Source organism: Micromesistius poutassou (genome assembly GCF_964030765.1).
Source record: "Micromesistius poutassou genome assembly, chromosome: 21".
NCBI classification, from domain to species: Eukaryota; Metazoa; Chordata; class Actinopteri; order Gadiformes; family Gadidae; genus Micromesistius; species Micromesistius poutassou.
In genome coordinates this window covers 10,823,007-10,837,628 of record NC_140291.1, presented here as the reverse complement: position 1 = coordinate 10,837,628, position 14,622 = coordinate 10,823,007, and the positions used below count along the sequence as shown (strand labels likewise).

The following is a 14,622-nucleotide window of genomic DNA, read 5'->3' as shown; positions in this document are numbered from 1 at the left end:
GTTTTTATTGAATTGAGTGAGAGACAGACATAGAGGGAGAAACAGAGAGTCAGCCAGAGAAACATAGAGACAGACATCCGTCACTCAGAAACAAATGATAGCCAGAACATCAACTTTATAAATAAAAATAAGTATACCAACTTAGTCCACTCTGCTGCACTTCCCAAATTAAGAATTCCTACTATTCCTTAGCAATCCTTGATCACAGGTCTCGCTCAATTTCAGGTACAGTTTATAGTCCTCAAAGTTCAAAAGCGGCTCCCTCGCCACCAACTTCGGTGTGAAGAGTAAAAGGGGGCTCGGCCTGCGGAGACCCCTCCCTCGACTCGTGGACCTGCGGATGAACTGATGATGAAACCATCACTGAGACTTGCAGCTAATGCGGGTGCCTTCTCACCAAAGGGTACTGCATTCTTCAGTGATTCCCCATCTGTTTGTATCATGGTGTTGGTTAACTGTCCTCATATGTTGTTCTAACTGCAAGCGGATGCATTCGCTTTGAAATGGCTTGACGTCTCCAACGTGGCAAGTTTCATACACAACGTGTATGACCAGAGCTAAGGCTAGTACGCCAACGGGACTAAGACTTGCATAAACTATAGCGTAAATTGTATATAGGCCTACCGATGGAATGTACCATAGAGAGGGAAACAATGAGTGAAAGAAGTTGTTATGCGGTGTAGGTCTGCAGAGTCTGCCGTAACCTTAGCTATCGTCGAGCCATCCAGGGTCTCATAAGACTGCGCTGATAGGCTGCTCTGGGTCGTTCAGGAACGAGTCGGTTCTTATGGTTAGGTTAACTATGGGAGCTGACTCATCTTTCTGAAGATGCAAAGAAAACATTGTATTGTTTTCATATACATTTTATAGCACTAAAATGTGGGTTAGTAAGTGGCTGGTTACTTTTCACAAAACCTTATTTAAAATGCAATATTAACAATTGTTAATAGGAATGAGAGACAATGAGACATTGAAAGGCAGGCGAGACTGACATAGGCATTTTTTTGAATCGTTTATTAGTTACTTTAACTTTTTGGGCAATGCACAACACAACTGTTGCGCCGGAGTTAGCTAGCAGGAAGAAATTAAAACAGTAGTTCAATACAAACAATATATTATAAACAATTTAAAACAATACATTAAAAAATGTTTACAAACTTTACAACACATATAATACACCAGTTCAAGTTTGTCTTGAGACAGTTTTATGTATTTATTTTATTTTTTTGTTTAATTGATGGTGCAAAATTATGCATTGACTTATACATCAGGGACATATCTGCAAAGCACATAATTGTGTCAAAGGTCAATCAATTATACTTGAATAATGATGATGGTAGCATCGTGGCTGGCATGACTGTAGCCTTCATGTACAGCCATGATATGGACAATCTCTCACAAAATAAATAATGCCAAGCATTTCGTAGAACAAAGGCACAAATATCATGCAATTCATCATCACATTAAATGGCCAGTAAACATCCGATAATAACACGTTTGGGAGCCAAGAGAGCCAGCTATTTTTTTGTGAGCTGAGCCAAATAATCACACTCACTGAAAATAGCCGGAAGGCCCATCAGAGACTACTGCCTGCCTGATGAGAACAATGTGTAAATCGTTAGGTAATACACATAATCAAAAATAAGGGAACGTCTCCCCTTAATTTCAGCACTTACAATTAAATATCATAATATATACTCAAAAGATATACCTACCGTAGGCCTATATGTTTTGAGTGGAACTACTGCCCGCAATTACATCATTGGTGCTTTACCGCCCTCCAGTGGCCAGTGTTTGCAAGGCCCTTTCAAATGAAAATGTTAATAGATAATCCATCGTTTTTTTCATTGACCACAGACCAACGATGACGATGTTTCGACTAATTGTACGGGAAGTTAAAAAAAACCAGCCTGGTGACAGTTAAACTGGAGAGCCTTTACGTCTGTATGAAACTTTCTAGGACCAGAGATGAACTGGGGAGAAGATGGATGTTTCGTTTTGATTCTGTTACTCCGTATCTCTTCCTGTTTACCCTCTTAGTTTTTATCTGGGTTCTGCCCACAGGGATGCCTCTTACCTGGATAATTAAACTATAGCGTGTGTGTGTGTGTGTGTGTGTGTGTGTGTGTGTGTGTGTGTGTGTGTGTGTGTGTGCGTGTGGGTGTGAGTGTGTGTTTTTCTCTCATCATCTTTCTATAGAAGAATGTATTTTCATATACTGATTAATGTGTAAACTTGTAAACTTGATTTATTTTCCACATTTGAATACATTTAATTTGAATCTATTTTGTGACCGAATGATTTCAAATGTGAAACCACAAATATAGCTATTAACTATATATATATATTTTAATTACATTTCTATCCTAAGGTAAATAATTAAAACGTTCACCCAATAGGAGAGGCCTTGATTAATTAATAACATGATCAATTGGAAAATGTATATCAAAAGTTATTTCCACTTTGGGATTAATAAATAACATATGTTTTTCTAAAACAGCCTGACAGTTTGTTGACGCATTTACCAATAACCTGTAACATGCATAATTATGTATTTACTCTTGTATTTATTCAATAATTCTAATATCTTAGATTACCTCATCATTATTGGTAACTTCCCCTCATGTTTGTGGATGTATTTAACCCTGTGCTGTGCTGGGGGTTACCATTGAGATTTTGAATCTTAAGGTTCTCTACCTGGATAAACAAAGGTTATATGAAGTTGTTTTGTTTTTTTAAAGTACTGCAGGCCATCGGGAAAGGAAAGAAAATGGCTGCCACTTAATGGCCTTTGTTCTGATACATCCAGGGGCCCAGGTGCACTGTCTGTCTCCAGGAGAGGAGCCATAGTGATGGGAGAGATAGTGCGAGGCAGGGGGGCTCTCTCTGCCTCCATTAGGAGGCAGAGAGAGCCAGAGGAGATGGCATCAGGCCTCCAGGCCAGCAGAAGAGCACAGGACTAAATGATATCAGGTGGCCAGAGAAGAAGGATCACTATCACTGACTGGTAAGACCAGTGTGCTTTCAGACTAGTAGCCCTGAGCATAGATCTACATACACACAGACGCACACGCACACACTCAGACGCCCATGAATGCACGCACACACACACTCAAACACACACACACACACGTTTACACCTTTACAAACACACACACACACACACACACAAACCCATGCATGCACGCACACACACACACACACACACACAAACGCAATCACACACAGATACAAAGTTACAACGGCACACACACAAACGCACACACCAGAATAGGCCTATATATTGGGGACGCTTGCCGCAGCGAGAGTCCAGAGTGACCTGGGAGAGTCCAGAGAGAGAAAAGAGCCAAAGGAATGGAGACTAAAGGAGCGAAGGAGAAGACGCGGGAGGACGGACGGGCCGCCATGGCGGCGTGCTACCAGGGGTTCGACCCGGCGGCCTACCTGCGGTACAACTACACGCCGCCGCGCGCAGACTTCTGCCGCCGCGACAGCATCGTACCGTGGAAGCTGGGCTGCCTGCACCGAGCCTTCACAGAAGGTAGAGGAGAGAGAGTGTGTGTGTGTGTGTGTGTGTGTGTGTGTGCGCGCGTGTGTGTGCGTGCGTGCGTGCGTGCGTGCGTGCGTGCGTGCGTGCGTGTGTGTCTGAGTGAAGACACAGAGAGCGAAAGAGTCTTTACAAGATAATCTATAATGTACGTCATTAATCCCAGACAGGAAATGAGGGTGTCACAGCAGGAAGCACAGCACAGGATGAGGTATTAAATAGAGATGGAAAAATGCAATAAGATAAAAAATGTAGATATAAATATATACAGAAACGTGCCTGAGTGCACAATATGTGTGTGATTGTGTTGTTGTGTTCAACAGAGATGGCGCAGAAGAGAGTCCGCATATGCATGTCTGCCTCTAAAATGTTCTCTAAAACGTGTGTTAAATGCAACCTCCACTTTGTGGTGTAAAAATAATTGATTATTTTTGATTGTCTATAAAACATAAAAAGAATATAGACTTTTTTCGACCGATGTACGTGTATATTGAAAGTGTTGCCAATGTATCACTTAGGTGTTAAAATACCTCCTAAAGTGTGTAGTGGTTAGGGTGTTTGGACTCCGTAGTTGAGGGATGCTGGTTTTGACCCCCAGTGTCCAAAACCAAAACATGTGGGCATCCCTGAGCAAGATGTCCCCAAACCCCAACCTCCTCCTTTAAGACACGCATACCTAACAAACCCCAACCTGCTCCTTTAAGACACGCATAACTCAAATCTCAAAACTTACAATTAAATATCATAATATATACTCAAAAGATATACCTACCATAGGCCTATATGTTTTGAGTGGAACTACTGCCCGCAATTACATCATTGGTGCTTTACCGCCCTCCAGTGGCCAGTGTTTGCAAGGCCCTTTCAAATGAAAAATGTTAATAGATAATCCATCGTCAAATCACAGTCACACCGGCTGAAAATATCTAATCAGTCAACGGACTAACCTGCCCCCGCCCTCCACGACCCCCCCCCCTCCCCCCTCCCCCCCCCCCCGCTCCCCCTGCTCCTCCAGGTGACATGACGGGGGGGCTGCTGGTGGACGTGGGCTCCGGCCCCACGCTGTACCAGGTCCTGAGCGGCTGCGAGGTCTTCGACCGCCTGGTGCTCACGGACTTCCTGGAGGTCAACCGTCGGGAGCTGAGGGGGTGGCTGCAGGAGCAGGGGGGGGGGGAGGGGGGCGGCCTGGACTGGACCCCCTACCTCCAGCACGTCTGCAAGCTGGAGGGACGCGGGTACGCCCCAACGCACACGGGGGGCTCTTAAAGGGACACTGTATTCAACATGGGGACACCCAACGCAACGCACAGGGGGCTCTTAAAGGGACACTGTATTCAACATGGGGACACCCGAACGCACACAGGGGGCTCTTAAAGGGACACTGTATTCAACATGGGGACACCCAACACAACGCACAGGGCTCTTAAAGGGACACTGTATTCAACATGGGGACACCCAACGCACACAGGGCTCTTAAAGGGACACTGTATGCAACATGGGGACACCCAACGCACACAGGGCTCTTAAAGGGACACTGTATATTCAACATGGGGACACCCAACGCACAGGGCCCTGATAAGCAACACTCTATTCAGGCTCCATAACCAATGGTTATTGATATTCATAAGGCTATTACAACAATACAATTATAAGAATATTTTTTATAATAATAATTACAAACAAAATAAATACAATAATAAAACAATAATATTAATAATACCAACACTAATACTAGTCCTAATAATTATTTTAACATTGGTACACGTTGCTATACATTTAATGATTAGAGAGAGAGACTTTATCAAACAGACTAGATAATAATAATTATCATTATCACAATGATTGATGAATTATTGAATTATTTATATTACATATCACCATAATAAAAATGATGATTAATAATGAATGATCACCATCACTATGACGGATGATAGAAGCCCTGTTGATTGTCATTGCGTGTGTCTCTGTTCCCGGTCTGTTTGGGTCTCTCTCCGCCCCCCCCAGAGCGTCGGCGTGGGGTGAGAAGGCGGCCCGGCTGCGGGCCGTGGTGACCGACGTGCTGCCCATCGACGTGCACTGTCCCCAGCCCCTGGCCCCGGGGGCCCTGCCCTCGCCGGGGGCCCTCGCCGACTGCCTGGTGTCCAGCTTCTGCCTGGAGAGCGTCAGCCCCGACCTGGACGCCTTCACGCGGGCCCTGGGCCACATCGGCGGGCTCCTGCGTCCCGGGGGCCACCTGCTGCTCATCGGGGCCCTGGGAGAGAGCTTCTACCTGGGGGGCCCCGGGGTGCAGATCCCCGTGGTGCCCCTGGACGAGGCCCAGGTGTGCGGCAGTCTGAGGGAGAGCGGCTACACCCTGATCAGGATGGAGGTGTACACCCTGCCGGAGGACATGAGGGTGGGCGTGGACGACGTCAGCGGCATCTTCTTCGTCAAGGCCAGGAAGGAATGAGGTCAAAGGTGGAGCGGTGGCAGCCCTTCCTCTCTCTCCGTCTAGTTCAGTGGATACGGAGAGGGGGGGAGGGAGGATTGGTGTGCCGTTTGGTTGTAGCATAAGATCTATATATTCAGAGAGAAAGAGATGAGTCTATTGAAGAAGTACGGATTATGTCAAGCTACTAGTCGTAGGTAGTAAGTTTGTTTGTTTGTTAGTCTGTTTGTTTATTTTCGTTGTTGTTTACGTACACGAAAATGTAGTTTTCGTGTACGTAAAAAACAACGAAAATGGAGATTTTCAGTATATGCGTTTGTATCAGTGTGGTGTTGTTTTTTTTTAGATAACTGAACCTCTTCATTACTGGGCTTAGGTTTTTTCTGAAAATAACATACCCAAAGTAAAAAGAGTATATCTCCACAACTGCAAGGGCTATAACATGTAATCTTGGTACAAAAAGAAACATAACAACTGTGAGATTGTTGTGGAAGCTAAATAAGCAATGTGGATGCTACTTGGTTGGAGTGAATAAAGCACGAACACAGCATCATTTGAAGATTTAATTTCCATCTTAAATATATTTCATGTTTTAGAGTGAATACCACCTCATGCATTATCATTTGGTAGCACCATAGCACAACACCAGATGAGTACCTGGGTCAATATTTGATTCCAAAAAAGTGAAGTAGAGCAAAGATAGAGAGGACAATCAGGCCACAGGTAGGTCCAGGTGGAATCTCCAAATAAAAACAAAAAATCCAATGCAACCAATGCAAAATGGACAAAATATACTTGCTAAGACACAAACAGGTTAAAAGGTCAGGGCGAATAAAATTGAGTGACACCAAGCCAAGAAATCGCAATTGCACCATACAGCCACAAGTGAGCGACAAAGAACGTGTGTTCTGATTGAGGGCATTGACCCATTTCTTGTGAAACCCTCTCTAAGCCCCTATACTTGAATTTAAACACTGTGTTTGGTTGCAAAATGTTTCCCAGACAGTGGATTATCCATTTAAAGTGGTTTCATGCGATGAAACAGGACTTTGATGTCAAAACAACAAAGGTAAAACATTTTTTTGGGTTGTAGTTTTAGTCATTTAGTTATATAGTTTATTCTGTTGGAATCAGTGGAGCCTCAACTTTCATATGATATATCTGGGTGGATCACATGACATGAAAAATATCTCTATGCTATGCATGTGCATGTGCACAGATATAATATACAAAACTCCTGTTACATGCTTCCTATTGCTTGGGGATGGAATTGTCGTTTGTTTAGCCAAGTTATGATAAAAAAAAGTAATACAAGTTGAGAATCAAATCTTTCTTTGCAAATGGGGGAGGTGCCTTGCCCGTGTACGGGCCATTTCGGGATGAAAGACGTTGAGCCGTGTTCACACCAAAAGTGGAGTGAATTCTCAGAGGCGCACACATCTTGAAATTCACCTTCTTCTCCAGGAGCTGCGTCTGGATGACTGCCACTTTGGTGATTCAATCAGGCCACAGTTCATGACTGATGTGGAAAGAATCCATCCCAGCTGACATGAAATCAAAAAGACTCTCATTGTTTACATTGGCCAGTGGGTGTGTGATTGCTCAAAAAATGAACAGAAGAAAACACTGACTCACTCTGAGGAATCGTTAAGCCTGGCCCACTGTCGTTTGCTGAACTCTGCCTACATTAGTATACAAACACGGTTTATGTCAACACTGAGTAGGCTACTTTGAATGTTTTTTGGACTTGCGATCCAATGTCTGTTGTAAACTGAAGGATTTGATGACAGAGACAACAATAACAAATCAATTTCAGGTAGTACCCTACATCAGACACCTTAATAAAGTTCCTGCAAAACATAAAAATGACATTCATAAAGTGGAGGATAAGTAAACGGGAGGAATACATCTTGTGATGCATTTAAACCCTTACTGAGTCCTGTCTTAGAATGTGATTGTATTATTATTTCTGTTTTACCTGGTAGCATCGAGCCTTTGGCTGTACAACTAGCGATTACAAAGGGAAAAGAGAAGAAGAAAAGGACTTGAGTTTAGTTTGTATTTGTTCATAAATCGTTAAGATTTATGAACAAATGTGAAAAATCTTTCACATTGATAGAGGTTTGTTAAATGTTTGAGTCTTAGAGCTATGTGTTGTTAAATAGTAGCCTGATAATCTGTCTTTAGACTGAGACAGGGCCAAAAGTCAGCACCACAGACCAACCAGTGACGTGACCTGGATGGACTGGACAGAGCTTAACGTGAACTGATGACTAAGATATCACAGAGGGCACAGTACTAGGACCTGAGTCAGCAAGGCTGCTGAACTACGCTCACCAACACGGTGATCCTTGATTCCTGGAGCTCTGAGCATCAGCAGTAGCACCAGAGAGGAGCATAAGGGCCGAGTCTGAGCTGCCTCAGCCTCTTAAAGTAGACCTCGACTGTTGATGAATGACGATGACTGCTTTTTAAACTTAACGTATGATTTAAAACTAGTCCGCTAGTTGTGAAATTAAATAACCTAATTGATAATGCACACACACACACAGTAAAGACAACAAAACAATTTTTAATTTATAAAATCATCATCGATCTAAACCCACTGGAACAACATTCAGATTATATTTTTGAAATAAAACAGAGATGCAAATAAACTTTTTTTTGGTGCATTTTTATTAACAATAACCATTATAAACATGAATACATGGGATTAGTAATTAGAGATTACATTATAAATTGATATGTTTAAACATGCTACATACAATAATAAACGGTTATAATAAACATGATACCAAAAATAAGTGGTGTGCTGTGATGCGTTAGAAAACATTCTGATTTGGTCTGGTACAATCCGGTCAGGGACGGTTTTGCCTGTTACTGTTTGGTTCGTAGATTGGTTTAATCCATTTTGACGTGGTCTAATCCAGCCTGGCTACTTTCCAAATATATTTCTTCACACCCCGTTGTTAGATTATCAAACTGAAATAACTGCAGGGAAACCTATAGCCACCGCACACCGAGCAAGCTTCTAGATGAAAATGTATAAAAACAATCTTAGGGAGTGGGTTTTAACACCTTTTTCCTGTTATATAAATCCTTTAGCGCGCAGCCTTTCACTGCAGAGAGAGACTGATAGAGAGACAGAGATGCTCTTAAACATGGGCATGTTCCTGTCTAGTGTCCTTGGCAGCTCCACTCAGGGGTCAGGATTTGTTGCAACCGGATCCCGTTCTGAACTCTTCAACCTCTGAACATAAAACACACACACACACACACACACACACACACACACACACATACATTCAGACACACATACACACACACACATACATTCAGACACACATACATTCAGACACACACATACACACATACACACATACATTCAGACACACACACACACACATACACACACACACACACACACACACACACACACACACACATACACACATACACACATACACACACACACACACACACACACACACACACACACACACACACACACACACACACCTCCCGCCCCCCTCCCCTGGTGCCCCTCCAGCCAGGTTATCCTCTACGTGTTCCGTTAACAGGAACACGTAGAGGTGGTCCCCTCCACGTCCTCCTCTTCGTCGTCCTCCGTCAGTCCCCCTCCCCTCCGTCGGTACTCCCCCCCTGGTCTCCATGGTGATGGCCGGGATTGGGGTGTCGCAAGGCTGTGGTCGGCAGGAAGTGCAGCGTCCTCATATCTTCTGAGATCTCTAAAGACAATCAGACAAAAGTCAAAAGTCAGTCAAAATTATTATTTATTTATTAACTTTTTTCAGTATAGCATGCTTCTCATCACCTATGTGTGCTTCCTATCACCTATGTTGCACCGTGTTCTTTAGTTTGATTTAACCCCTCAAATATGCGTATTTTATACATTCATTTTTCTAGTCGGGTTTCTTTCCCTTGTAAAGCAAATGCAATTGCTGTTTTGTATGCGTGCATACCTACCGCATTAACATACCACTAACGTATAACTCTGATGGAGTCCCTGAAGCGGGTGTGCTAGGTCGAGCTGATAGACGTACGTGTGTGTGTGTGTGTGTGTGTGTGTGTGTGTGTGTGTGTGTGTGTCCCTCACCCTCTTGCTCGCCATCAGAGGAGAAGCCATCCTCTTTCTCTACAGAGGCCCAGGACTCCAGGTGGGCCTGGGCCATCCTCTGAACATCTGGGAGGGGGGAGGGGGGGAGGGGGGAGGGGGGAGGGGGGGAGAGAGAGGGTGAGAGAGACAGAGAGGGTGAGACAGAGAGAGCGAAAGAGAGAGAGAGAGAGAGAAATCGAGATTATCTGCAAACATTATCCTTAATAATGGAATTAGTTAGTAGTAGCAGTAGCTATAGCTAGCTATCTATTGTAAATGTTGATGTGATCAATGTGTGTGTGTGTGTGTGTGTGTGTGTGTGTGTGTGTGTGTGTGTGTGTGTGTGTGTGTGTGTGTGTGCGTGGGGGGTGGGTGGGGGTGGGTGTATGTGTGAGTGTGCGTGTGGGGGTATGTATGTGTGTGTGTGTGTGTGTGTGTGTGTGTGTGTGTGTGTGTGTGTGTGTGTCTGTGTGTCTGTGTGTGTGTGTGAGTGCGTATGTCGGCACAGCTGTGGGCATATTCTCTAATCCAGGATGATCCAGACCATGCCTACAGCTGTTTCCGCCATTAATCATAACACACACACACACCGACAACACCCCCCCCCACACACACACACACACACACACACACACACACACACACACACACACACACACACACACACATACACACATAGACACCAATTGCAGATGAAGACCTCGGTAAAAAGGCCACAGCCGAATCGTTTTTTGTAATTTTTAAGTGCTCTGTTCTCCGTAATCTCATAACCAGCAGTTCTACTATGGACTGCTATGGACTCATATAGAAAGTACCTTTGAGGGAAGGAGGTTCATATCCTGGTGGGGTATTCCGGCTGGCTTTCAGTGCCCCCTGAATAATAAAATACAGACATAAATAATAATAATAGGTTTTCTAAAAGAGGTGCATATGGTTATTATGACACAGTGACTGCATCACCCTTGTTTGTCCCATAGGGGGCGGTGTGCCTGCAGTTGTGTTTGCAGGTCAAGGTTGCCCTTTAAGTTCCAGGCTGAGTCCTACCTTAAGAGACACAGCACCCTCCTCTGGAGACGCAGGGTCCGACAGTGTAAAGAGCGTCGCGGGGGTGGGCCTTCGTCGCCGTATCTTTTGCGGCAGAGAGAGAAAGCGAGACAGAGATATGTGGATCTAGTACACAGTATACAGCAATGCTGAGCCAAAGCCCTGAGGAACCACACTTAAAACAGGGAGCATTAATGAGGGCATTACGTGATGGTGGATCTCATAGACATGTACACACAGACACCTCGTTGGCCCGTGGATCATGTCAACGTGGCCGCTATGTTGGAGGGGCAAAGGCTGACCTTTGTAAACAGAGAGCTATGATTTTTCTGGATGAAAAGCACTATGACGTTTGCATTTGTTAACAGATTACAATGTGTCAATGAGTTGTTTTTATTCAAGGGTTGCTATGTAAAAATAGAAATATTAAAAAAATATATATATATAAATGTAAATATAAAATATATTTCACATAGAAAATGTATTCTATTCAATATTTATATAAAAACGACTCGTTGAAATCAATTGAGAAATGTAAGCCTTATAGTTTTTTATATCCAGAAAAAAACACAGCTCATTTGTATTTGTTTGGCAGTCTTGGCCTCTCAAACATGGCGACGATGTTGACATATCTCAGCAACAGGAGTCTATGTATTAATGTATATTATTCTTCTCTAAAACAGGTCTTGTTTGATGATCTCACCACCGCACCACTGTGTGTGTGCCGTCTGTCTCTGACAAAGACCTCATATAATATATATACTTTATAATATTCAGATTAACGTTCAAATGTATCTTATTCTACTGAAGCCATGCTGCTGTCCTCAGCAGGAAGGAGACTCAGCCATCCTTGATTTTAGAGTGTATTCTATTTGAAAGATGTGTATTGTTCAGCATGTAGACTGTTTTTTTAAATATACAAAACAATATTTGTATATTTAAAAAAGGTCTTTTCAAAAAAATAGCATTGAAAGTAAACGAAAACACTGGTTGCATTGATAGAATTAAAAAAAGCAAGTCATAAGTAAAACATTCAAATGAAGACAACTGCACAGCCAGCAGACCTGCTGTCGCCAGGGAGACCAACCAAACTGACGACGTGTCACTCATTCCATGGTGTAATCCAGTTTCTGCTTGGAAATTACACGGATGGTTTATGGAGCTTTCCTATTAGTGGTCCAAAGGAACTACGTCATTACCAACATGTTATAAGTTGTTTGTCACCTTGTAATTTAATATGATTTCAATATGATTACCCCTGATTAGGTCAACCCCGGGGTCAAAATGTCTTCCACATTTTCCCACCCAAAGAAGGGGTCAAAAATGTCTGGCTTCTCAGACAACATTGCATCTCCATCAATTGTGTGTTATGTATCTTGTTGTTCCCATGTGAAGGAGGGTGTGAGCAGCGCGTTACGCAACCAAAACCATCTCCGCTTGAAATTACATTCTGTTATTATTTGGGTTCAACAGCAAAGTGTGATTACATACTAAAGAGACGTAAGAGAAACATGAAAAAAATCATGTTTCCTAATTGGATTTCTATCTATGTCTATTTTCAGTATGTTTCGAACGACAAAGCTGATTGTGATTTCTTGTTTCTCAGATTTTGCCCAACTCATCTGCAGCCAAAGCTACAGCAGTGTGAGCAAACAATGACATTGAGTCCATGAGAGGGTGGAGAGGTGTCTAGATGTACAGACAATCAGACCCCTCTCCGGGTAGATAAACAAACACAAAACACACATAGAAACAACAACCTGAGAATGAGGCAGAAACTGGGGGAACCTGTTGCTATAATCTCAGTATAATTGGTTAGAACTGGTAAGAGCCATCCGTCAGCCAATGAATCAAATGCTCTGGGCAACGTCGGTTCAGGTTGAGCCCGTGAGCCTGATTCTGCTTAATGAGGGTCAGGAGTTCACCTGTTTAACCGTGAGGGCTAATAATAAAGATCAGTGGTGTTTGAGTGGAAACAGGTCACACAATGTTTTTGTGTAAAAGTGTATATCATCCATTGTGTGTTTTATTTAGAAGGTTTTGGATCCGCAGAGTCTGGTGAGTCACAAAGCTTTGTGCCGGGCAGAGCGTACATATGAATAGGGTTGAGAGTGCACACCGATGGCTGCTGTCGAGAGTTTTAGTCATTTTAGTATGATCTGGAATATCAGCACACTTATTAAAAATCGATGAAAAAATAAATCATATTTACACTGATTTAACAGGAAGTGATAACGGTGATCGCTGACATTATAATGTTGATGCAGATTACTGCATCAGACTAGAACTTGCCAATATCAGTACTGAATACATTTTTTACTTTTTTTTATTGTTATAAACAATAGACATTAGACATCTCTGCAGCTGCAGGACTTTATGCTAGCACCTTAAAGGGACTGTATACTGATTTTTGAAATTGTATCGAAATGCGTTCTGTGGATCAAACTACAGCTTTTTACATTCCCTGAAATGTCCAAGTTTATAAAGATTGACTGAAGAGTGATTGAAGTTCTTTCTCAGCTCCCTCCACTAGTAGCGAAATCTCCCTGGCCAATTAGTTTGGAGTTTGGGTCCGTCAGTTTAAGTCTTTTTGTTTCTGAAGAGCTACACAAGGCTTAAAAATGGCTAGCAATGAATGCCAATCATGCATCTCAAATGTGGACTATAACTTCAGTCAAGTCTTAGGAAGAAATGACAAAGACATCTATTTGAGCCGGAAAACTATGAAGAGGAAATCTAACAGCAGAAGACAGCAGATATGGAATAGCGAGTTCAAAGTCCTTTAGTTTAGTGTTGAATTCAAGTAATTAAATATCGCTGCATGGAGGTTTATGAATGCAGTATTAGCAATACTAAACCAATATTCTCAGAGTTAACTCAACAAGTTTTTTCATCAAATGGACACAGTAACAATGCTTTGTCATCGTCATGCAGCACAGACGGTTGACATTTAACTATAGGTTTCACACCAATGCGTATTACAACTAAAACTGTCACTGGCATTCACACTGGAAAGATTTTGATCACAATGTGGTGGCAGAGGATGTTTTTGTTCTGAGTGTCGGGGCCCCGGGCAACGTGATATGCCTAATTGGATTGTCAAGTGTTATGTTAATCGTAGCATCCCCATTGGCTATTCAGGCGGAAGCGTCAAATATGGGGGAAACGTTTTGCACCTTTGGTTTGAAGCCATAGGTTTGGTTTGTACTCGTAGATTTGATCCGTAGCAGTAAACTTGAGATTCACACATACGATTGAGTTCTGTGCAAACATTTTACCCACAAACAATTAGATGTATAAATGCAAACCTGATGTAAACCTACAACTTTTGAAGTATTACTGAAAACCTTTTTTTGTAGGTGCAATCCTTTGATGTGTAACTGCAAATTAAATATATTTGTTCAAATATATTTTACACATTCACACATTTGAATGTATTCACACAAAATGTTTTCACACAATCACCAATTGCACCAATACAATACT

General features: G+C 42.6%; 2 protein-coding genes across 2 annotated transcripts in view; one reads left to right on the top strand and one right to left on the bottom strand.

Annotated features, from left to right (window-relative positions):
• Window positions 1-3,354: 3,354 nt before the first annotated feature.
• On the top strand, window positions 3,355-5,996 carry pnmt (phenylethanolamine N-methyltransferase; the record flags this gene model as incomplete). Its single annotated transcript, XM_084485934.1, has 3 exons — window positions 3,355-3,541; window positions 4,563-4,782; window positions 5,552-5,996. 3 exons carry the CDS (start codon window positions 3,355-3,357, stop codon window positions 5,994-5,996), a joined length of 852 nt encoding a protein of 283 aa, XP_084342060.1.
• A 2,645-nt stretch (window positions 5,997-8,641) lies between these two features.
• Window positions 8,642-14,622, bottom strand: part of LOC311366493 (protein phosphatase 1 regulatory subunit 1B-like) — an 8,716-nt gene continuing 2,735 nt past the window's right edge. Inside the window, exons 2-5 of the mRNA XM_084485278.1 lie at window positions 11,137-11,220; window positions 10,908-10,965; window positions 10,093-10,179; window positions 8,642-9,724 (exon numbers count right to left, since the gene is read on the bottom strand). Of these exons, the coding sequence (XP_084341404.1) occupies window positions 9,606-9,724; window positions 10,093-10,179; window positions 10,908-10,965; window positions 11,137-11,220 (348 nt within the window). The 3' untranslated portion in view covers window positions 8,642-9,605. The remainder of the gene's footprint in view (window positions 9,725-10,092; window positions 10,180-10,907; window positions 10,966-11,136; window positions 11,221-14,622) is intronic.